Here is a 22,936-nt window from a genome sequence, read left to right as displayed (position 1 = left end):
AAAAAAGAGTCAAATGCCGATTATTTTTCAAAGGATAACTCTTTTGTTCATTTTGTGAAAGGGGAAAAGAGGAAACAGAGCTTCAGTGTGGAAAAATGATTAGTGTTAGTAGTTAAGAATAGAAAGTAAAAACTGAGTTAGCTAAAAATATTCAATAATACAATAGTCTTATGGATCATAAAATAGAAGAAAAATATAGGCTTAGTTTGATAACACTCTTGTGTATCCAACAGATTCATCCTATCACAACAGGGTGTAAAATTCCTCACACTTATAGAGGTATAATAATCACATACTTAAGTTTTATTTTTTAGGAGATGAAAACTGTTCTGTGTAACAAGTATTATAAAATGTCATTTTCCCCTTAAAACAGCTTGTTTAATAAAATACTCACTTACAGATGTTGGAGCAGCTCTTTTCTGGGATTACCTTTGGTAATATTATTATGAGATATTAAATCTGCAGCTTGCTAGTGTTATTGATATAGGATGCAGCAGCTGGGGTTTGAATATAGGGTCAACTGAGTAGTAATCATCAATGTGAACAAAACTCCTGATAATTAACAACTGGTAATTTTGAAAAGGTCCTGTATGACTGCACAGTGCTTGTGGGCAGTAACTTATACTTTTGGAGAAGGCTGCCAGGAATAGATATTTTACGTGGTTTTAGATCAATAGCATGTCTATGCTATGCTGTAGAGGCCATCATGTTTTGTTATTAATACAACTGCAGTTTCTATGTTTGCTCTCTCCTCTTGTATTCCCCTCTAACAATACATGCATACACACTTGAAACTCTCATTGAAGTCACTGGAGCTGGAGGAGCTCAGCAGTTCTGAAAATAAAGCTATCAGGATCAAATATGACTGACAAACTCCCAGTGACATTGATGGGAGTTGAAGTACATGAAAATACAGTTTCCTGTTTTCTTTTACAAACCCTGTGCATGCTCATTACTAGTTCAACTACATTGACTTCAAATATTCTCACATTTTCACTATTTAAATTAAATGTCAGGCTGGTATTTCAGTCCCCTCCCACTCTCCTCATCTCCACAACGATGGCAATTTCTTCATGTCAAAATACCAGGTATCAGTTACTTTTAGGCCTTCCAGTTAGGGTGACTAAATAATTGGGGGGAAAGCCAGGATTGGGTAAGGAAATCCGGGTCGGTGGAAGCACTGGGGGACACCAGCATGCATGTTCACACACACAAACTAAATCCCGACCCTGTGGCTCTCAGAAGCAGAGCTGGGAAGGACAATGTCTGAGACAGTCTCTAAAATCTGGGATACATGGTCACCCTACCTATAGTGAGTGTAGATACATTTATAGCTCTCTCTATATATTCATATATGAATACAGATATATAATTTGTGCAAATGCCAACATTACTGGAACTAAAGCAACCCTCTACACTCACGCAGTTTAGTCCATCCTCAGTTGCCGAGGACATACAATTTAATTTGTCCAACACCTCCTCCACAAATCTTTCCTGTGCTATTTGGCATCAAAGTGGACTGGGTACAACAAAAAGGGTATATCTTGTTACTGTACTGAATCTAGCTATGAACAGAGAGAAATGAGAATATTGGGATGGAGCCCATCAAGGATAGAGGATAAAATGAACAGAACACACCTTACAAACAAGCCAGGAAACAAAAGAGTGGTAAAAACATGTTGGAAGGAATGGAGAATGTTTTCCTCCTCAGGCAGCCATTTTAGCATCTCAAAATGGATACTGGAGAAGGTGATGTACAGTTACTTTATAGTACATGTATGGCAAACACTAACTTACATGTAATAATTAAGTATTTAATTCTGCTTCTTCCCTTTGGAAGAGTAGAGCAGACAGCAGGTGAAGGCCTGTAACAATTTTAATGCAGCAGCCCAGATAGCTGTCGGTGGTCAGGTTAGTACAGATAAAGGAGACATGACAGGGGAATCCCTGGGTATTTGAACCATTTTTTTCTATAAAAATCACCAGCCTCCAGAGATGTATTCCTCAAAAAAAACAAAACCCAAAAACATCACAATAGAAAATTCTAAGACTGGGAGTTAGAAGCTCTTCCTGGATTAAAGTAAATTAATTAGCTACAATATACCAGTTACAATCAGACTGTAATTTCATTTAGGTTGTCATATCTAAAAATGACCTAGAAAGAATAATAAAGGTGGTCTTGGCAGGTTGGCAAGTTTACTGTTTAAAGCAATATAAGTAAAAGTTAGCAGAATTCTTTGAATCTTATTGCAGACATCCTTATGTTTAATCAGAGGCTAAGTAAAGACAGCCATGAAGTCTGAGGCCTGAGGTTTCTCTAAGATGCGCAGATTGGACTGTTAGTCAACAGAATTCATGATCGCTCCTTGGTTGAGGAAGGCAGGTAGATGCCTGTACAGGCTGAAGGCCAGAAGGTGGGGGGGCACCCTGTTCCTTCCCACGGGTCAGAGGCACGGATTCGGGATGGGTGGAATTGGGCAGCCCAGCCCAGCAGAGGAGAAGCCCCCATGGTGCAAGGCTCCCTTCAGCTAGGCAGATCCCAGCTCAGGTGGGCTGGGACCTGGGCAGGGGGGGCTCCATTCCTCTTCCCGGCCTCCCCTCCCCCATTTAACAGAGGCACAAACTTGCAGTGAATGGGTCTGGGCAGCCCGGCCGAGGCAGGCAGCAGACTCAAGCTTGTGGGGGGTGGCCCAGGACTGGGTGCTTTGAATGAATCTGTCCATTTCTAACACATTAAAGATTTGTGAGTCCCACTTTAATTTATATGTATAATAATTCATGACAAGCTATAGAGTAACCCTCTATAAATGTTTAATACATTTACAAATGCTGTGTTTTGCTCAGGAAACGACAGTAAAAAAAAAAAATAAAATAAAATAAATGAAGCTTAATTCTGGATTCAGAAATCTCAACTCTACTGCAGGCTTCAAGGTAAATGATTTCTGAAGACTGGTTTTTAACATACTGGTACCTTATGCATATAGAATAAATATTTTTCAAGAAGAGGCTATGCCCTAGCTTTTCACACAAATACGTTTATATATGCTCTTTGCCGGATCTATTCTTTAAGTTCAAACAGAACGTGATCAATGACACAAGGTACTCAGAGTTAAGTGGAAGTTAATAACCAGCCTCTTTCACCTAACTGTTGACAGATGAAAGATGATATTCTTTGCTGGCTAGCCCATAAAAAGTTAACTTTATTGCTTTCCTTGAAGGATAGATGGAAGGCTGGATGACTATTGATAGCATAATGTAGAAGCAAAAGACTCTTAAAATCTCGGAAGTCACGATCCAAGCACTGCAAAAAATGAAACATCCAGAAGCAATCACCTTTGACTATGTGAAGAAAGGGAAAGGAAGACAGAGAATTGGTACAAACATAATACGATGAAAAATGTTAAAGTATGGACTGCCATTAAATTGCTTTAGAATGGGCATTAAGTTGAAAAAAAAAATACTTGATTATTTCTAGACAGGAGCTGCAACAACATACAACCCTTCTTTCCACATACTACATTCTGAGGTGAGAAGTGTGAATAGCTGTGTTGACTGGAGATGTACTATTGATTGGACATGTATAAAAGCAGGAAAGGCCCTTTGGTGGTCTGCGACAGAAAGAACAGCTTCTTCAAGACAATTTTTGGGAGCCAGAATTGCAATAGGAAAAAAACTTCATACCTTCCTCTTTTCTTCCTATCTGTACATCTTCCCTAGTGTCACTAGCTAGGGCATTTTGTGTAACTTCTAAATCAAACATCAGAGGTCTTTATTAAAACTAGTCCAGTTAATTTTATTTCAAGCCAGAAGGAGAAAAGCAAAAGTACTGTGTGCCTTCTGCAAAGTACATTTCAGAAGAAAATTTCTTGTACGAATTCAGTTCAAAATTAGCACATTTATATGCTCAGATTTCCCCAAAAAAGCACTTTTCAGGATTGTCACTTTCTTTTTGTACCACTTTGTTTGAATGCACTGACTGCAGATTGTTTGAAAGGTTCACAGTTAAATTTCAAACTCAAAAGTAATCACGCTTTTCCATCAGGTGACTTCTTGAAGAAAACTTACCTGCTTGTGTTGTTCATAGATGGCCAAGCTTGAAGGAGTAAAACCAAATGTTGAAATTGAGATTGACTATGACTAGATTCCAGGAGCTCCAGGAAAAGACTGTACCTCTTTTCTTCGTTTTCAATGTCAATTATCTCTACCTAGAAAAGAACAGTAAAGCCATATGAAAAGAGGATACAAATGAACTTTGGCTTACTTTGGTAACAATAAATAAAATGTGTTATGCATTGTGTTTGAGGAACACTTCTATTGTAAAATAGTGCAGAAACAAAGCCCAAACAACTTTCCTGGGAACCATTTAATTTTTTCCCCCCCTCAACTTAAACTACATTTCAAGTAGGAAAGTGCAGAGATGCAAAATTACTTAACTAACATTAAAACCCCATACAGGTAGAATACTGAATTAGTTCAAATAACCCATCTGCCTACAAGTTCTTATCTTAACCATCACACATACTTCAGACTTTTAAAGAGTCCTTGTATGAAAGTTACTCGGTTACAAAATTAACACATTCATATGTGCGTGCACACAAATGTATACACAGATGTAGACATGCATGCAACAAAAGCCCCTCAATTTCTTGCAGTGCCTAGTTTGTCCACACTAGAGGAAGAAACTTCGAAAGGTGATCTTAAATGTATGTTCTCCATACAGACCTGCAACGGATTAGAATTGTAAAAATTCTTTGCAGAGGGAGCTTAAATAAAAACACCTCCTCTTTACCTCTGGAATAGCATTCATCTTTGTTTAAAAGATAAGACTTCTACTAGAATTTAGTTGACATCCCTTGTGGATTTCAATAGATGACAGGTTCTATTAAACGTAATTACTCTGCAGCTTCCATGGTAAAAATGTACACGGTAAAATGTCTGGCTATTAAATGGAGGCTGCTACTAAATGAGAAGCACCTTCTGTTTAAAAGTTTTTCTAGTGCACCTGAAGGAGGTGGGGGCCAGGGGTTTAGATGAGATAGGTAATCACTGTCTTGACATGTACAGTTTTCTTCAGCTTAAAATAATTTGTTCCAACACAAAGTAGCTTTAAATAGTAAATACAAATGTGTTCCGTCTGTCATTAGAGCATTCAAGTATTGAATAATATTTTCTCCCCAAATCTGGAAATGTTCCAAACCATCAAATATTATATTCAGCGCAACTGCAGATACATAGCATTAAATGTTAATTATTTTGTTTCAGTCCTAGAGTAGTTCTTAAAAAAGAGGAGGAAAAAGTTTCTCTCAGTTCTAATACCATGAAAACATTAAAGATCATATTCCCAACATTTCAGAGTGAGTGACTCTAAGACATTAAAAGCAAAATTTTCAAGTAAGTTTGGAAAATAGAGATTGCCACTGATTTGTTGAATTGCCTAGACAATTTGTGGCTCTAAAATATTCAATGTTAAAAACTGCTTGCTACTGTCTCCAGGGTGTCCCTGAAAGTGACACATAATAAAACATGCTATTTGATTTAAAAAAAAAAAAATACAGGCAACTTAAATATTTAGCACATGAAGCTGAACATTTTCTACAATGCAAACACTACTTAACAGTGATTCAGTTACTTGCATAAATCACCCCACAATATCCTATTGTCCCTTATGCATGTAAATATGCCTGGAGTGGAACAGCATTTAAAAGCTTGGAAATAATAAGAGTGGGAAAAGAGAAAGAACATGAAGCATGGCATGAAGATTGGAAAAGGCCACAGGAGACTTCTTAATATCTCCAGGACTCAAATTTTGATCAGGCAAAGCTATCACTGCCTGTCGAACTAGTCTGTAGTGTCTTATTGTTTCATTTGCCTCAGAACTCTTTCCCAGATGAATAAGTCTTAACCACTGTTAGACTAAATTAGTGCTGCTTTGGATGGTTAGCTGAGCTTACTTCATTTCAGTTGCACAAACTGTTCACTACTGTAAAACCCTGAATATGCTTTTAATTCTCTGTTAACAACAAAGGTGAGAAATGTTGTAGCATTAATATTTATTTATTAGACTTACACACCCTTCCCAATAAAGTTTCAGGGCAGCTCTGTCAGACACAAATCAACATATGAAATGAAATTAAATGAAACAGAATACGAAACAAAAAGCTCATTGTGACAGATGAAGGGTGGTTATGGAAAGCTGAACCATGAGTGCTACAATAGACTGGCTTCGAGATGATGTAAACTTATTTTACTAACCCATCTTTTATAAAGACTAGCAACACACGGTTAATTAGCCTATTGAGCATCACTGCTAGGTGTAAAAATGATGTTAGTCTATGACATAATTGTTAACCTTCCCGCCCCACTGCCAACAAAAAAATACATACTGTACCTAGACTGGAACGTACACATCGCATACTGCTCTAACGCTGGAAGGTTGATCAATCTCATCTTTATAAAACATACATGAGTCTTATCAAGATCTTCAACACACAAATTCTTGCAGAGAGTATTAACTTACTTATCTCAAAAACATGAAAAAAAGAGGCTTTAAGAGAGTTCCTGCCACAGGAGAATAATCCAGCTCTGGTGCACTTGCCTCCCCTGCTGATTACTCAGGTTTGACTGGAGGGGCATATCCACACATGCAGGCACGGGAGCTTGAAGCAGCTCAAATAGAAACAGTGGAAATTTGAGCCGGAGCTTTTTGCCTCAGCACATGTGCCTGGACATGCACTCTGGTGTGGGGCAGGTTGTGCCACTTGGGGCAAAATAACCCTGCCTGGCTTCTCCCAGATCTCCAGCCAGGGGGAGTTAGAGCCTGGGGCCACCACCTGTGCTTGTCCCAGCAGCGTAAAAAGCTGTCCTGTCCTTGCCCCATCAGTACAAAAAGCCACCTTGTCAAGTAGCTCAGGGCTACTTGCTCTCAGGAGCTTCTGGGGCCCGGCCAATTGGTACCTGGGGACACTACCCCTTGTTTCAGCTGGATTGCTGATGCAGCCCTGAGAGTTTCCTGCACCCTCTACCCACTGCAGCAGTCTGGCAGTGGAGGCGGCTGCCTGGCTGTGACCTGCTGCCACCTGCCAGACCCAGATGGGGACTGCACAGCCAGTAGAGGCATCTGCCTATCTGGGCCAGCTATCAGTAGGCTGTAGCTGCAGAGTTGGCCTTTGTGCACCACTACTGCCACGTGTGCCCCTGCTTGGCAATCTGGGCAGCTATTGCCTGGAAGATGTTCCCAGTGTGGTGGCCTGCTATGACCTGTCAAAGCATGTCCTCCTGGCCCCAAACTGGTCAGGATGTCTGCCACCTGCAGCTGGGTCCAAGGTGCCACCTCTGAGCAGGCTCCTCTGCCAGGGTCCCGCCACTTGCCTCACTAGCAGGAATTCTGGTGTTCCCTATTTGAAAACTGAAAAATCCCTGATTAAAAAAACAAACCCAAAGTCACTCTGTAAAATACCCCGAAATCCATGTTCTTCCTCAATTAAAACAAAAGACAACTATACATACGTACATATACACACACACACACACACACACACACACAGAAAGAGAGACAGTGCACGCAATCAGTTGGGCAATGTTCTACTGATACATCTCCAGTGTTAAAGCAAATCAGAAGCCTACCAGAGGCTCTCTCTCTCTCATCATAATAAAATGAATTCTAAATACCTATCTGTTTTGCTGGTTGCTTTTAGTTTTCTTACTATTAGAGCAGTTAGAGCTCCCCCTGACCCCTTCACTAACCAGGATGTGGGCTGCCCCTGCAACCACAGCTCCTGCCAGCAGGTTTCATAGATTTCATAGACATTAGGGCTGGAAGGGACCTTGTAAGATCACTGAGTCCAGCCCCCTCTACGAAGGGCAGGAAGTCAGCTGGGGTCATAGGATCCCAACAAGATAAGCATCCAATTTACTTTTGAAGGTGTTCAATGTAGGTGCTTGAACCACCTCCGCTGGCAGACTGTTTCAGAGCTTGGGGGCTCGGACAGTAAAGAAATTCTTCCTTCTGTCCAGCCTGAAACGGTCTTGTAGCAGTTTATGACTGTTCGACCTTGTCAACCCTTGGGGCACTCAAATGTTCCCCTAGATACTGGTGGTCACCCCTGACAACCTTATAGGTGGCCATCAGATCACCCCTGAGCCTGCACTTTTCCAGGCTAAAGAGCCCCATGGCTCTCAGCCTGTCGTCCTAAGGTCTGTTTTCCTGATCATGCATGTGGCTCTTCTCTGGACTCTCTCGAGCTTCTCCACATCCTGTTTGAATTGTGGAGTCCAAAACTGGACATAGTACTCCAGCTGCGGCCTCACCAAGGCCGAGTACAAGGGGAGAATGACGTCCCGGGATTTGCTTAAGAAACATCTATGGATGCAAGCCAGCATTTTGCTCGCTTCACTAGCTGCAGCATCGCATTGCAGGCTCGTGTTCATCTCGTGGTCAATGATAACCCCCAAGTCTCTTTCTTCCGTAGTGCTAGCCAGCCTATAAGCCAAGCCTATAAGGATGCTGCATGTTTTTCCTCCTAAGGTCTTATCCTGTCTAGCAGCTGGACATGATGGGTGTGTGCTGGGGGGATGTGGGGTGTGACTGTGGGGGGGCTGCTCAGGAGGAGTGGGTCCCCTGCCCCCCGCAGGGTGCAGCTCTCCCGCAGAGCTCACAGACTGTGCCCCACAGGGGGCACAGCCTCTCCCAACAGGGGCCACATGGCCCTGCCAGGGCTAAACCCCCCTACCTTGCAGGGCATAGGCAACTGGTAGGGGGTGCATGTGCCCCCCCTGAAGGAGCCAGTGCCCCCCCGACGGTCAACACTGATGTTGCTGGTAGGCCTGGAGCCCCCCCTGACAGGGTCGCTGCCATCAGCAACTTTTGTGGGTGCTACCCCGGGATTCAGGAATCACCAATCACTCATGTTGCAGGGCCCATGTGCCCCACTCCCACTTGCTCCTCCAACTCCAGCACTTAAGAAAAAGAAAAAAGAAAGCCCCACATGCACCAGCAGTTGCAGCAGCCATTTGGGTCACTGGCAGAGCCCCCCCACCGCACGGCATGGGGCAGCGGGGACTGGCACCAGCTGCCTGGCACCCGCACTGCCACTGCCCCATTGCACAGGTGTGGCCAGGTTTTTTTCTTTTCAATTGCCAGGATGCTGGGGCTGGGTGAGGCAGCGATCGGGGTGGCTGCAGGTTCTGGAAGGGGATGGGGCCAGGCTGGGCAGTGATGGGGGCGCTCGGGGAACGGGTGGGGAAAGGGGTCGGCGGGGGTCCCCCCATGGTCTCCTCCCCACTTCTCCGGCCCCCTCACACCCTACTTATTGGTCCATGCGCTGAGTGTGGGGGGCTGCGGCCGGGCAAGAGAATGAGTGGCGGGGCAAAAACAAACGAAGAGTTGGGGGAATGAATGGGAACTGGGGCCTCGCAGCCCACTCCCACGGTCCCCTTCCTCCCTTCTCCAGGCCCCCCCCTCACTCCTAATTTATCTGGCACGAAGATGGCTCCAGGTCCCTGCAGCTTGTACTGCTGCCTGTCCCGCATGGGCAGACAGCGTGCTTCAGCACCGGGGCGAGGGCCAGCCATAGAGACGCCAGAGTGTCTCTGTGGAGCACCTGAGCCACTGGTTGCCTCAGAGAATGGTCTTGGACTGTGCCCTGCCCCACTTTTCTTGCCTGGGGTATTTTTTGACCCCTGGATATCCAGGGGTTTAATTTTGCCCCCATGTTGCAAATTTGCAGCGTGGGGAACATTTTTTTGTTCCCGCACAGGTCTCTTGCAGCATCTCAATGGACACATGCATGGTCATTTGGATGTGCCTGAGGAGTGCATCAGATGGGGGATTTCGCCTGTGGTTGGGACCTCAGGGTTCCACCCTGCCTCGGAAGAATATCCCCCAACCCACCCATATACCTGCATGGGCTGCGAAGTCGGCGCGCTCCCTCCTTCCCTCTCTCTTGGAGGGAAGAGCAGAAGACTGTGGGAATCTGCGTACCTTTTGTTTTCCAGAGAGAAACAAGCAGGCATTCAAATTAGATCAGGAAGATTAAATTCCTTGTAGGTAAGAAATTTACCTTCCTGTGGAAAAGCCATTTTTATTTCACAAGATAGCCCTTGAACATGTGTATAGTTCTCCTTTTTGTGCTAGGAGAAAGACTGTAAGAGTACATGTGGCTATAGTCTATTCTGAAAGACACAACATTTTATTGATTCGCACTGACCTTTGGGAGATAATATTGCAAAAAAAATCCCAATAGTTTTCAAATAGTCTATGCCAAACTATATTTTCAAAAGCACAGACATACTTAATTCAACATTACTGGGCAGCATATAGGTCATATTTACTTTTTAGTAAGTAAATGGGTCACAAATATGTTACCTTAGACACGTACATTTTTAACACATGGAATGATTTCAAACTTTCACGACTAAAGAAATATAAAGGGCATCACTATTTTCAATAAATATAAGGCTGTAACTTTTACAGGTCAGCAATGACTCCTTTTAAGAGTAACAGAAAGAAGTACAACCATGTTTAGGATGCTTTACTACAAATAGTTTTTAAAATTGTAAGACTCCAAATGCATTTTATATAGCACCATAAGCACATTTACATGCATTAGAGAAACATGTAGGCTTACAGTTGAGCTTTATTTTTTCGAGGCAGGATATGACAGGTGCATGTAAGAGAGAGAGGGAGAGAGAGGAGTTGAATGAGAGCATAGAACAAAGGAAATGAAAGAAATGACCGAAGAGGAATGAAGGAAAGATGGGTGATGACTGGAAACAGATGACAGGAGTGGCTGCCATTTGTAGAACAACACCTTTGCTGAGTAAAGACTGTTTTATAGAACTTGTATGCATGCACACACACATACACACACCCCCTTCCATCTTTTAAATTAATTTTATGTTTTTTTCTTCTAATGTATATGTTCGGTCATCTGTTCCAATCTCACGTTGTCATAGACCAGTAGCATGGAATAAAGATCAATCTCTAGCTAGGTGAAAAAGGACAATTCAGTATAATGGTTATAGACATTATTATGGTGACCTCACCATTTTTAATTTTTGGTTTCAAGTCTTCACTGGTGCAACGAAGTCACGACATAAGCCTCTCCCATCTCTACAGTGTTGAATGAGAGACCCTAGACATGCACTGCATCAGTTATATGTAGTGCATATGAGCAGGGCTGATGCGTACAGGGTGCATGCGTGTTTAAGTGCACCCCTTGCGCATGGTGGTGCACCCACTGCAAAAAGGCACTGCTGACACTGTCAGAGGTGCCTGTGGGTGGTTGCTGACCTGTAGCTGGTGCTCACTACCCACCCCCGGTCCTCTCACCGTCACCACGCTCCTGCCGCCACCGGTGCAGCTGTGCCTCCCCCTCCCTCCAGCTGCCAGAAGCATGCACTGTTCATGCATATGAGTAATCTTTTCTGAAACAGTGCTAGCCAGCACTTTTCTGAAATATTATAGCCTGTAAATTAACATTTCTGAAAAATGGAAGCTGAGATTCCTATGTAATTATAGGAACTGAAGAGTTCAGGGTCTAGTGTTTGTCCAATAAACGCATTATAAAGATTGACTCATATATACAAGGGTGTTTCAGAAAGAAACAGCAATTTTGAAATAAAACCCTTCTGTGAGTGATGATCATTTACTTGACCACATCACTTGTCTACATAGTAATAACTTATGGGTGTGTTTAACAATGCCACAGTCATTGTTCCCTGCTGCCCTGTAGTTTCCCACTCACAGCACATAAAATGGTTTTATTTTGAAACTACTATTAGTTTGTGAAATACCCTTGTATGTACTGGGCTAGGTACATCCTTATATATTATCCTCAATGACAGCAATACAGAAAATGCTTGTGATGTGTAATGCTAAGCTTGTCCCTTGTATTTCTGCTTAACTTTATATGTTAATAATAGTACCACTCAATTTAACAAGACCACTTAGAATGAAAACTGCACATTCTGAACACCTCTAATGTTTAAATCTTTGCAGGGTGAAGATGCGTCTCAACTATCACAGGTAAAAAAAAAAAAATCCATAATGGTACCTATTTCTTTGCCTCTGTCTTCCTAAGTAGGGACCAGTTCAGCCACCTCCCTGCTGGGCCCCCCTCGGGCCCCGAGAGAGACACGCCTGGGCCAAGGGTTAGCGAGGAGTTAGTTAGGGTACTTCTGGAGAAGCTGGACGTGTTCAAGTCCGCTGGTCCGGACGATCTTCACCCTAGGGTTCTACAGGAACTGGCTGAGGTCATTGCGGGACCCCTGGCACGGCTCTATGAGCACTCGTGGTGCTCTGGCGAGGTGCCGGAGGACTGGAAGAGGGCCAATGTGGTCCCTATCTTCAAAAAGGGAAAAAAAGAGGACCCGGGAAATTACAGGCCAGTTAGTCTGACCTCAATCCCGGGTAAGCTCTTTGAAAAAATTATCCTGGCACACATCCAGGAGGGCCTTGCGGGGGAATGCATGCTCAGGGGCAACCAACATGGGTTTATCAGTGGCAGGTCTTGTCAGACCAACCTGGTGGCCTTTTACGATCAGGTCACCAACTCATTAGACGCAGGGGTTGCTGTGGATGTAGTCTTTTTGGACTTCCGGAAGGCTTTCGACACTGTCTCTCACCCTGTCCTCATCAAAAAGCTGGGAGACTGTGGTGTCGATGCCCACACGGTCAAATGGGTCGCCAACTGGTTGGAGGGCCGCACCCAGAGGGTGGTAGTGGATGGGTTCTTCTCGACCTGGAAGGATGTGGGCAGTGGGGTTCCGCAGGGCTCGGTCCTCGGGCCTGCACTGTTCAACATCTTCATCAGTGACTTGGATGAGGGGGTAGAAAGCACCCTGTTCAAGTTTGCTGATGACACTAAGATGTGGGGGGATGTGGGTGCACTAGAAGGGTGCAATAGGCTACAAGCTGACCTTGACAGGTTGCAACGGTGGGCGGATGAGAATAGGATGGGGTTTAACACTGATAAGTGCAAGGTGTTGCACATGGGGAGGAAGAACCGGCACCACACTTACAGGTTGGGGAACTCTCCTCTTGCCAGCACGGAGACGGAAAAGGATCTTGGAGTCGTCATTGACTCCACGATGAACATGGGCCGGCAGTGTGGGGAGGCAGTCAAGAAGGCCAATCGTACCCTATCATGCATCCACAGATGCATCTCGAGCAGGTCCAGGGAGGTGATCCTCCCCCTCTATGCGGCACTGGTCAGGCCGCAGCTGGAGTACTGCGTCCAGTTCTGGGCGCCACACTTCAAGAGGGACGTGGACAATATGGAAAGAGTTCAGAGGAGGGCCACTCGTATGATCAGGGGTCAGCAGGGCAGGCCTTATGAGGATAGGCTACGGGACCTGAACCTGTTTAGCCTCCACAAGAGAAGGCTAAGGGGGGACCTTGTGGCCTGCTACAAACTGGTCAGGGGGGATCAGCAGGTATTGGGGGAGTCCCTGTTCCCCCGTGCACTGCCAGGAGTGACCAGGAATAACGGTCACAAACTGGCGGAGGGTAAGTTTAGATTAGATATTAGGAGGCGCTACTTCACAGTCAGGGTGGCTAGGGCCTGGAACCAGCTTCCAGGGGAAGTGGTGCAGGCTCCTAGCCTGGGGATTTTTAAAAGGAAGTTAGATGAGCACCTTGCCGGGGTCATCTGACCCCGGTGCTCTTTCCTGCTAAGGCAGGGGGTCGGACTAGATGATCTACCTAGGTCCCTTCCGACTCTAGCTACTATGAAACTATGAAACTATGGTTTATGAAGAGAAAGCAATAGGAATCACGGTAGGGAGCAGAGGTTCAGGGCCAGCTCTGCTCTCTGGAGCAGACAGCACAGCATACCTCAGGACTGCAAAGCATGTTGGGATGCTATGGAACTGTGATTTAACTTGAACCATAAAGCAGGGTAGGACAGAAGTTTCATAAACCAGTTTGACCCAAATCAGTTAAGTCTGATACTATATTCAACCAGGTTTATCTTAAACCAGTTTCAGCCATTTTGAAACTGGTTTCTGTGAAATGAACTTATGTTCTGTTACAGGCTTAAACCAGTTTCTTATTACTTAGACCAGTTTATGTGTAATGCCTGTCCCTGTCCTAGGTGACTTTAGGCATCATAATAGCTATATTTCTTGTCTAGCTGCAGCCTGTTTATCAGGAACAGATTCATAGGGCATTCTTAAATGTTCATTCACCTACTCCTTTACAGGTACGGTGTTAACCTTGCTGTTACTTGTATATCTATTGAAAACGAAACAATTACTGGAATACAGAAAAAGCTACCGTTAGAGTCCAATCCCTGGTCAAACAATTTTCCATCATTATACTAATACTGAGCTGTATTGCATCGGCTTTTAACTGAGTTTATATGAAATTTCAATAATTGGTTTTCTGTGCAAAAAGATGAAATACTTGTGTTTCAGGTATTTTATTGTAATGTTATAAATAACAAAAACAATTTAGCAGGTACCTCAGGTATTTTTATTCCATTCAACACTACGGTATCTGAACACAAATATAGTCTTTATTTAAATCTGTCCCATTCAGCATGTAATTCCAAATGTTCTTTTCTCTTCGTAGTGGAATAAAAAACTTAATGCAATAAGTGACATATCTTAAGGTGAATTTTACTGGAAAAAGAAGAAAGACTTTCACAGAGGTTTAGACAGTTCTGTTCATGTTAGTAGATGCCAAAAGGCTCAAGCATTGAAATCCTTGGATATTTTCAGTTCTTTTTCAACAAATCATAAATTCTTTCTCCTTCACTCTTTGTGATAGCGTTAGCTATTATTCTATGCACATTCATCATTAAGATACATTTGCAGATGCGTCAAAAGGGGAAAATTCATTATATATCAAATCTTTAAAAGCCTCTGTTTCAAAGGCATACCTCTGGTTTGTTACATACTTTTACTCTTGAAATTGAGTAAGCATAACTTAAAAAAGTATACTGATGGATCTAATTTGTGCCCTTGAGGCACAGAAATCCACTACAAAAAGTTTCCCTAATTCTAAAACATGGAAACACCTGCTAGGGTGTAAATGCTTTATTATTTATGTTTTATAATGAGAGAACCTGAAGCCGACTAACTTTCCTTATAACTTGGAGATGTCTTTTCTGTAAAAAAAACAAACAAACAAAAAAAAACCCAACCAAAAAACGAAAAAACCAAATGACTGAAGAGTTACACTGAAAGGGAGATTATTTAGTCAAAGATGGAACAAAAATGCAGCACAGGTTGCACTCTATTTATAAACTGTCTGTGAGCAATAAACTAAAATAAACTTCCAGTGGAAATATGTACTGTTCAATGCATTTTTAGTCCCTACAAGGAAGATGGAAGCAATGGTTTTAGCGCACATATTTTGGTCACTACTAATATTCCAAGAGAAGAATTGATGGGAAGTGTTGAGTTGTGAAGAACTGAGAAATGAAGGTCAGACAAATGATTTATTCTATTACAATTGCCAGAATCTTGTGATGTGCTATATCTTTGTTTTAAAACCAGTTCCCCATACAAAACAGAAAAGCCTCTGTCCTTACTGTCTAGGAGCTTCTACCAACAACCCACTGATTTACATCCTTGTAAAATTCACTTTATTACATTCACCAGATTGTAAATGTAAAACATCTCAAAATATTTTCATGTCCTTGACTGCAGTGTAAATTTGAATTAATATGGCATTAAAAACAGAATTGCTAAGCAGAAATTCGAGTAGCACCTTATTGCTACAATACATTCTCGATCACAATGAACCTCTACTGAAGTATACTAAATTCATATTTATTCACATCCGCCCATCTTCTGAAACAGCATGGATTTTATTTACGCTGCATTTTAAGACACTATGCTAAAACAACATGAAAGGCTGGGCTTGAACCTAACAGAAACAAAGGATTTAAGAGCTAAAGCTTCCTATCATTATGTGGAGCACTGTGCTTAACAATGGCAGGATTTTAAAAGCAAATGAAAAACCTACTACTTATTATCTGGATTATCTTAGTACTTTGAAGACACTTTCTGAGACTGGGTCTTGGTGTGCTAAACTAAGACCACTATCTGCCTTGAGACATTTACAGTCTAAATAGATAAAAGATGACAAAGGAAGTAATATTCTTAATTTACAGTTGAGAAATGGATTCAGAAGTGGAAACAAGGCCAGAAAATAAACCCATCTCCCCTCTTGCATGTTCTAGTTTCTGTGCTTCACCAACAAGCGCATTATTCCCAATATTATGAACTTTGGGATATACCTAAATGTACTGACAATGATTAGTTACTGAACTATGCTTCGTGCATTAAGCTTCACGGCTAAAATTTATTAAAATGAGTTAAATACAACTATGTGAGCACAAATACAAAAAAAGTGAGTCATGATGGAAAGGAAGATTTTAAAAACATGATAGTAATTACTAAAGTAAATGCCCTAACAATATCTATTGCATACAGTGGATTGCTCTTGTAGGAATCACTTTGGGAAATGGTGATTAGATTCTATTAACTGGCTGATTCCAGTAGAAGGAGACCCATTTTTTTTTAAGAACACAGATACTCACTTCTCCCCAATAGGCCCCTGGACCTGCTCGTGCCTCTCACTCCCCCTCAATTGTCCTCCCAGCCCTGTTGGTGACCCTCGCCCCACCCACAGCCCCCTGGCCTGCCAGCCCTGCTGGAGGGGGCCCCCAGCCGGGGACCCAGGTCTGCAGCCCCCCTCCCCTGGCAGGAGGCAGCAGATTCTGCAGAGGAGTAGAGCCTGGCTCCACACCTGCTGAGGCTCAGGCTTGGGCAACATGGGGTGGGGTCAGTTCCTCTGCACAGCGTGCACTCCCGGAGGGGTAGAGGGGGACACGCACCCCCCAGATCTGTGTGCGGGCTGGCAGTGGGTGTGGGCAATGGTGCAGGGTTGTGCTCCTCAAAGTTATCGTGCACGCAGGGGGTACGTCACCAGAACCCAGCCCCTGCTCCCCAGACGAGCCACCCATGGCCCACGCTCTGCTGGGGCCCCAGCTGTGTCTAATTCCCCCCAGCCCCCACCCCACTTACCTGCAGGAGCTGCTCTTCAGGCTGCATGGGTCCTTGTGCATGTACAGGACATGCATGCAGTGCCCCGTGCCTGATCGCCCTCCTCCTGCTCCCTCCCAATCCCATTAAGGCTGGAACTCTGCTAGCCTGGAGAGGGCTCCTCACAAAACTGCAAAATCCCCAGGCTTCTCCAGTAAAATGATTCTAAAAACTGACAACTGTGATTCTAATATGAGCAATTTTTACATGTTATAATATATAAATGGTTTGGGTTTTCCCATATTGATTCAAATTATTGATTCTATAACCAGCAATTCCATAAAGCGGAATTCACTGTATTTCTTCATCTATGGCTTCCATATAAAAACACTACATCTGCAAGACAAACACATTTTTTAAAAAAATGACTGCCCATAAGGCAAACGCTATATGAAAATCAACACTAAAGATTTTGTAACTGAAATCTGTACAGCTGCGATTGAAATATGCTTAGCAATGGACTTGTCAGGACTGACAACTTTCTTCAGTTTTTAGTTAATTTTCTCTAAAATACCCCTAGACTACAGAAGTTTCTGCAAACATTTCTCATTGCCAAAAAGACTCAGGATAAAACTGAAATGATAGAAAAATGCCCCATACAGATGCATGCTTATAGTTTCATAGTTTCATAGTAGCTAGAGTCGGAAGGGACCTAGGAAGATCATCTAGTCCAACGCCCTGTCTTGGCAGGAAAGAGCACCGGGGTCAGATGACCCCGGCAAGGTGCTCATCTAACTTCCTTTTAAAAATCCCCAGGCTAGGAGCCTGCACCACTTCCCCTGGAAGCCGGTTCCAGGCCCTAGCCGCCCTGACTGTGAAGTAGCGCCTCCTAATATCTAATCTAAACCTACCCTCCGCCAGCTTGTGACCGTTATTCCTGGTCACTCCTGGCAGCGCACGGGGGAACAGGGACTCCCCCAATACCTGCTGATCCCCCCTGACCAGTTTGTAGCAGGCCACAAGGTCCCCCCTTAACCTTCTCTTGTGGAGGCTAAACAGGTTCAGGTCCCGTAGCCTCTCCTCATAAGGCCTGCCCTGCTGACCCCTGATCATACGAGTGGCCCTCCTCTGAACTCTTTCCATATCGTCCACGTCCCTCTTGAAGTGTGGCGCCCAGAACTGGACGCAGTACTCCAGCTGCGGCCTGACCAGTGCCGCGTAGAGGGGGAGGATCACCTCCCTGGACCTGCTCGAGATGCATCTGTGGATGCATGACAGGGTACGGTTGGCCTTCTTGACTGCCTCCCCACACTGCCGGCCCATGTTCATCGTGGAGTCAATGACGACTCCAAGATCCTTTTCCGTCTCCGTGCTGGCAAGAGGGGAGTTCCCCAACCTGTAAGTGTGGTGCCGGTTCTTCCTCCCCATGTGCAACACCTTGCACTTATCAGTGTTAAACCCCATCCTATTCTCATCCGCCCACCGTTGCAACCTGTCAAGGTCAGCTTGTAGCCTATTGCACCCTTCTAGTGCACCCACATCCCCCCACATCTTAGTGTCATCAGCAAACTTGAACAGGGTGCTTTCTACCCCGTCATCCAAGTCACTGATGAAGATGTTGAACAGTGCGAGCCCGAGGACCGAGCCCTGCGGAACCCCACTGCCCACGTCCTTCCAGGTCGAGAAGAACCCATCCACTACCACCCTCTGGGTGCGGCCCTCCAACCAGTTGGCGACCCATTTGACCATGTGGGCATCGACACCACAGTCTCCCAGCTTTTTGATGAGGACAGGGTGAGAGAGTGTCGAAAGCCTTCCGGAAGTCCAGAAAGACTACATCCACAGCAACCCCTGCGTCTAATGATTTGGTGACCTGATGCTAAAATAATTGTCACCTCAAATGTGTTATCAATCCCTGCTTCTTACCAAGTAACATGCCTCAACCCTTTTCTTTGCCAAAGGCCAAAGAAAATAGAGGAGACTTGAAGCAACCTTTAAAGGCAGACACATTTGTGTTGTGTTAGAGTAAGGGAAAAAGGTTAGCTCCAAAGTTAGGATTCTCCAAAGAAAGCAGCCATACCAAAACTTTATTTTTATACCATTATTAAAGTACTTGTATTTAAGGTGTAAGATTCTACCCAGGGTAGAATCAAGTCAGTTCTATCAGAAAGCTTTAAACAGAGGTGTATTTAACCAGCGTGCAGGGGGAGAGCAAATGCATGAAAAGGAGCAGTCGAGAGCAACAGAACATGAGCTAGACAGAATAAGATAGGGGATGGGGAACTGCAAACCTGGGCATGGACAGTTTGAACTGTCTAGATAAAAGGTTACTGGGGAGTAGGTGTCACATTTGCTCCACACAGAATCTATATATTAATACACAAAGGAGTTGATGGTATCAGAACATTTTAAGGTATATGCACTTACAATATACCCACACGTTATATATAATTTTAAAGTGTACATAATATAGAGCTGAACAAAATTCAAAAATTGAGAAAAAGTTTGAAAAGAAGTGAGAAATGAGTTAAAATGGGGCCATGAAGAGTGGCTGTATGCATGTGCCACCAATGAATTTTTAAGCATGCTGGTAGGCAGTGCCGTGCTTCAGTGCGCACACGAATGCCACCTACTTAGAAAAACTTTGTGTACAAACTTTTTAATGCATTTAATTGTAATTTCTTTGCTTTTTGTGGGTTTTGCTTTGCTTTTTAATAATTTAAGCTATAAGTAACTGCCTAAGTGACTAGTTTATTTCTAAACTATAAACAATTGCTTAGGTTACATATTAATGTTTGAAATATGTAGTCTGTCTTTCTGCTGTGTGCACACAAAATACTGAAATCAAAACCAGAACATCTTCCAGCAGGAGCCCACCACCATGCAGAAGAGAAACATTAACAGATCACAATGAAAGTCAGCAAAACAGACAAGCTCTTGCCAAATGTTATAAAAACAAAAAAAACGGATGAATCACATTGTGCAAACAGGAGAAGACAAAAAGAAGATCAGGTAAGATGTGAGGATGCTGCGTGCATGCCTTTAGAGGATGTTACAACAAAATTCTGCCCAATGATCAACAGTTTCTCTGAGAGCTGCCCTTTGCCCTGCATTGAATAGTTATTGTATTTGGTGTCAGGGATACATGCTCAGTTTGTCAGTATTGTGGCATAAGACACTCTATTAGCGAGAAAAATGGTGACTATTTGAAAGGATGTTGCCATAATAGCAAAGAAAATTTGCCATATTTATGTACCCCAGTTTTGCTTGAGAAACTGGCTACCCCAGGTAGCAAGCTTGCACAGCACTACCCCAGCAAGATCCACAGCTACAAGAAAGCAATGGTGTTTGCATGACAGACACCAAGAAATCCAGGGTTATACTGTTTCCAAATTCACGGAGCTGTATATCGCAGTATTGGAGCACTATATTTGCAAGACAATGAAAAGCTGAGTTACGGTCAGCTGTTTTGTAGTGGATACTACAGAAGCACTCAGCAAGAGGATGTGAAGACCTGGAAATGAGGGCCTAAAGCTCCATTTCCTGCAGGACGTAAACAGACTCCTTATTAATCTTTGATCCTTATCAATGTCACGTATGAAATACAAGTGCACTGGTTTAAATAGTATACTTGTTTTTTCCCCTTGTATCTTACACATTCATTTTTTAGAAAATGAAAGACTCACAGGAAACTAGAACTGACCTGATACTTTTCCATTTGTCCAGGTTCTAAAAACTGCCTCTTGTATAACCAGCTTTGATGCTGATAAAAAATCTTTTAGATACATTAGTGCAAAAAAATGTATTCATATTTATAGTGCTTCTATGTTAGGCAAGTGAGCTAAATGATAGTTTCATATTGATTTAACACTCTTTCCTTCGACTAAAAAGTGATTGTTGACAGCAAATAATTTGCCACATTAAGTTATGTAATCTTTCCTCTATATTTATTTAACTGTTTCTAATTCTCTGTAGAACCAGCAAAATGTTTCAAGCTTCCAGTCAAACAGCACAATTAAATATATGCCAGCTAACCTACCTAGTCTGGAGACTGCAGAAGCGTACAAGCCTCACAGTAAGAGAGGATTAAATGTAATTGTATTTACAATGTATAACATGGAAGTCTACCTTCACCTGGAGAGAACTCCACCTTACAGAATGAAGTGGTAAATCAATCTAAATTATATTCATTAAGTCAGAATTTGCTTCTAAGAAAAGATTCGCAGTTAATGCACACAAGATTTAAGCTGTGTGAACTAAGTTTACAATGTATTATGCAAAGATAATGCTTATGGAAAATGTATAAATAATATAAAAGGACCACAATGAACTTATTTAAAATTTGCTTTTTAAAAATGCACTACCTTATTCAATTTACTTCAAATAATTAATGCAAAGAATTTCAAAATTCCAGTTTAATAGCTTTTGGTTTGTTGTTTATGCTACTCGATTTATTTGTTGCACTCAACTCCGATAATGAAACTAGGCAGTTTCATGTTGGTTCTTCATAAACTAGTACAATAATACAATGTTCAGGGTCTAAGCAACGCAAGACTATAGAGTTCCGTGAATACTAAATTTTTAAAAAAATTATAAATATCACATACTGACAGAGTCCTTATGAAAAGGAATCCTGTCATATGAAAACAGCACAGAGGTGCACTGTTACTGATTTCCATCAAAAGGCATCACTCCTAGGACTGGAGTCACAACTGGTTTCGAACTGTGTATTCAAAAGGTATGGAAAACTATAGATGAGAGTATAAATATGTCTCTCTTTTACCATCACTGAAAAATAAGGCACTATTATTAACCACTTAAATTAGAGACGTAAGTCAACTTAAACTGGTCATTGTGACCTCAAATCAAAACTTTTCTGTGCATCAAGTTATTTACCTTCCTGTTTTCAGAAATGTATCTTCCCATCTTCATTAGTGAATTCTTGTGTTAAAATGTGCTTTGTACCCTAGCCAAATAGGTGAGAGTCTGTTCTAAACAGTTTTTTTAAATCCAGAAGTGACAGGGTAATATCATCAGCTTTTTATTTGGTGGGAAGATGTGATCTGCACCAGCGTGATCCAAACTTGTATTAGGTCCCTTAAAGGGGAAAGAAGGGTAACCTCTCAAGTTTTTAATATGCCCATGGGACTGAATCCTACACTTGAAACCTGGCAATTGGTGACAAAGATTAATTCTGGAAAATAAGACACCTGATAACTGTGATGACTGAATCATGCGAGTGGTACTTATTTAAAAAAAATAATCTATGTCCACATTTTCTGGATAATCTACTAATCAGCAAGCAAGCTACTCCATCAACTATTGGAACAACAGAGCTTGAATAGACATGTTCAGAAAGGGAGAGATGTGTAGATGTCAAAGCACTTATGCTACTTGTTATCGTAATTTAGACTTCTGAAAACAAGCAAGCAGTACATACATATAAAGGACGTTTCTCCTATAAAAAATGACAAGCCAGTTCTACAAATTAATATTAATAAGCCAACAGAAGCACTGGAAAAGTCATTAACTCCATTTCCATGACATAAGTCATCTTTTAGCTACAGGAATATGGGGAAACATTCAGAGGAACATGAAGTGATGCTCACTACTTCAGAAATAACAGACCCTCCTACTACATTAAGGTATTAAAAAGATCTCCATAATTTTACAGACCAAATCCTGCTCAGACTGATATCAGTGGATTAGATCAGACATGATTTGGCCCTGTTCATGGGGAAAAAAGGAACCTAAGAATGAAGGGTTAAATACAGCCTCAAGTTACACGCTGTGTTGTCTATCTTTATGTAATTAAGCCAAGAACATTTTTTTTCTGAAATCATTTGTATGTGATTTAATTGGGTGTTACCTGTTTGATATGCACCATGGTGTCAAAATGAACTGGGGAATGGGTATAGATTCTGCAAACGTGCATGCATGG

At 42.6% G+C, this 22,936-nt stretch overlaps 1 protein-coding gene across 5 annotated transcripts in view; it reads right to left on the bottom strand.

Moving 5' to 3' along the window:
* NBAS (NBAS subunit of NRZ tethering complex) overlaps nucleotides 1–22,936 on the bottom strand; it is a 378,957-nt gene that overhangs the window by 27,764 nt on the left and 328,257 nt on the right. For all 5 annotated transcript variants that reach the window (XM_090031852.1, XM_090031878.1, XM_090031881.1 and 2 more), the window contains one exon: nucleotides 4,066–4,205. In XM_090031852.1, coding sequence (XP_089887978.1) covers nucleotides 4,066–4,205 — 140 coding nt within the window. The remainder of the gene's footprint in view (nucleotides 1–4,065; nucleotides 4,206–22,936) is intronic.

Source organism: Crocodylus siamensis, chromosome 1, assembly GCF_052110815.1.
Source record: "Crocodylus siamensis isolate JL-2025a chromosome 1, ASM5211081v1, whole genome shotgun sequence".
Taxonomy (NCBI): domain Eukaryota; kingdom Metazoa; phylum Chordata; order Crocodylia; family Crocodylidae; genus Crocodylus; species Crocodylus siamensis.
This window is presented reverse-complemented; position numbering and strand designations above follow the sequence as displayed.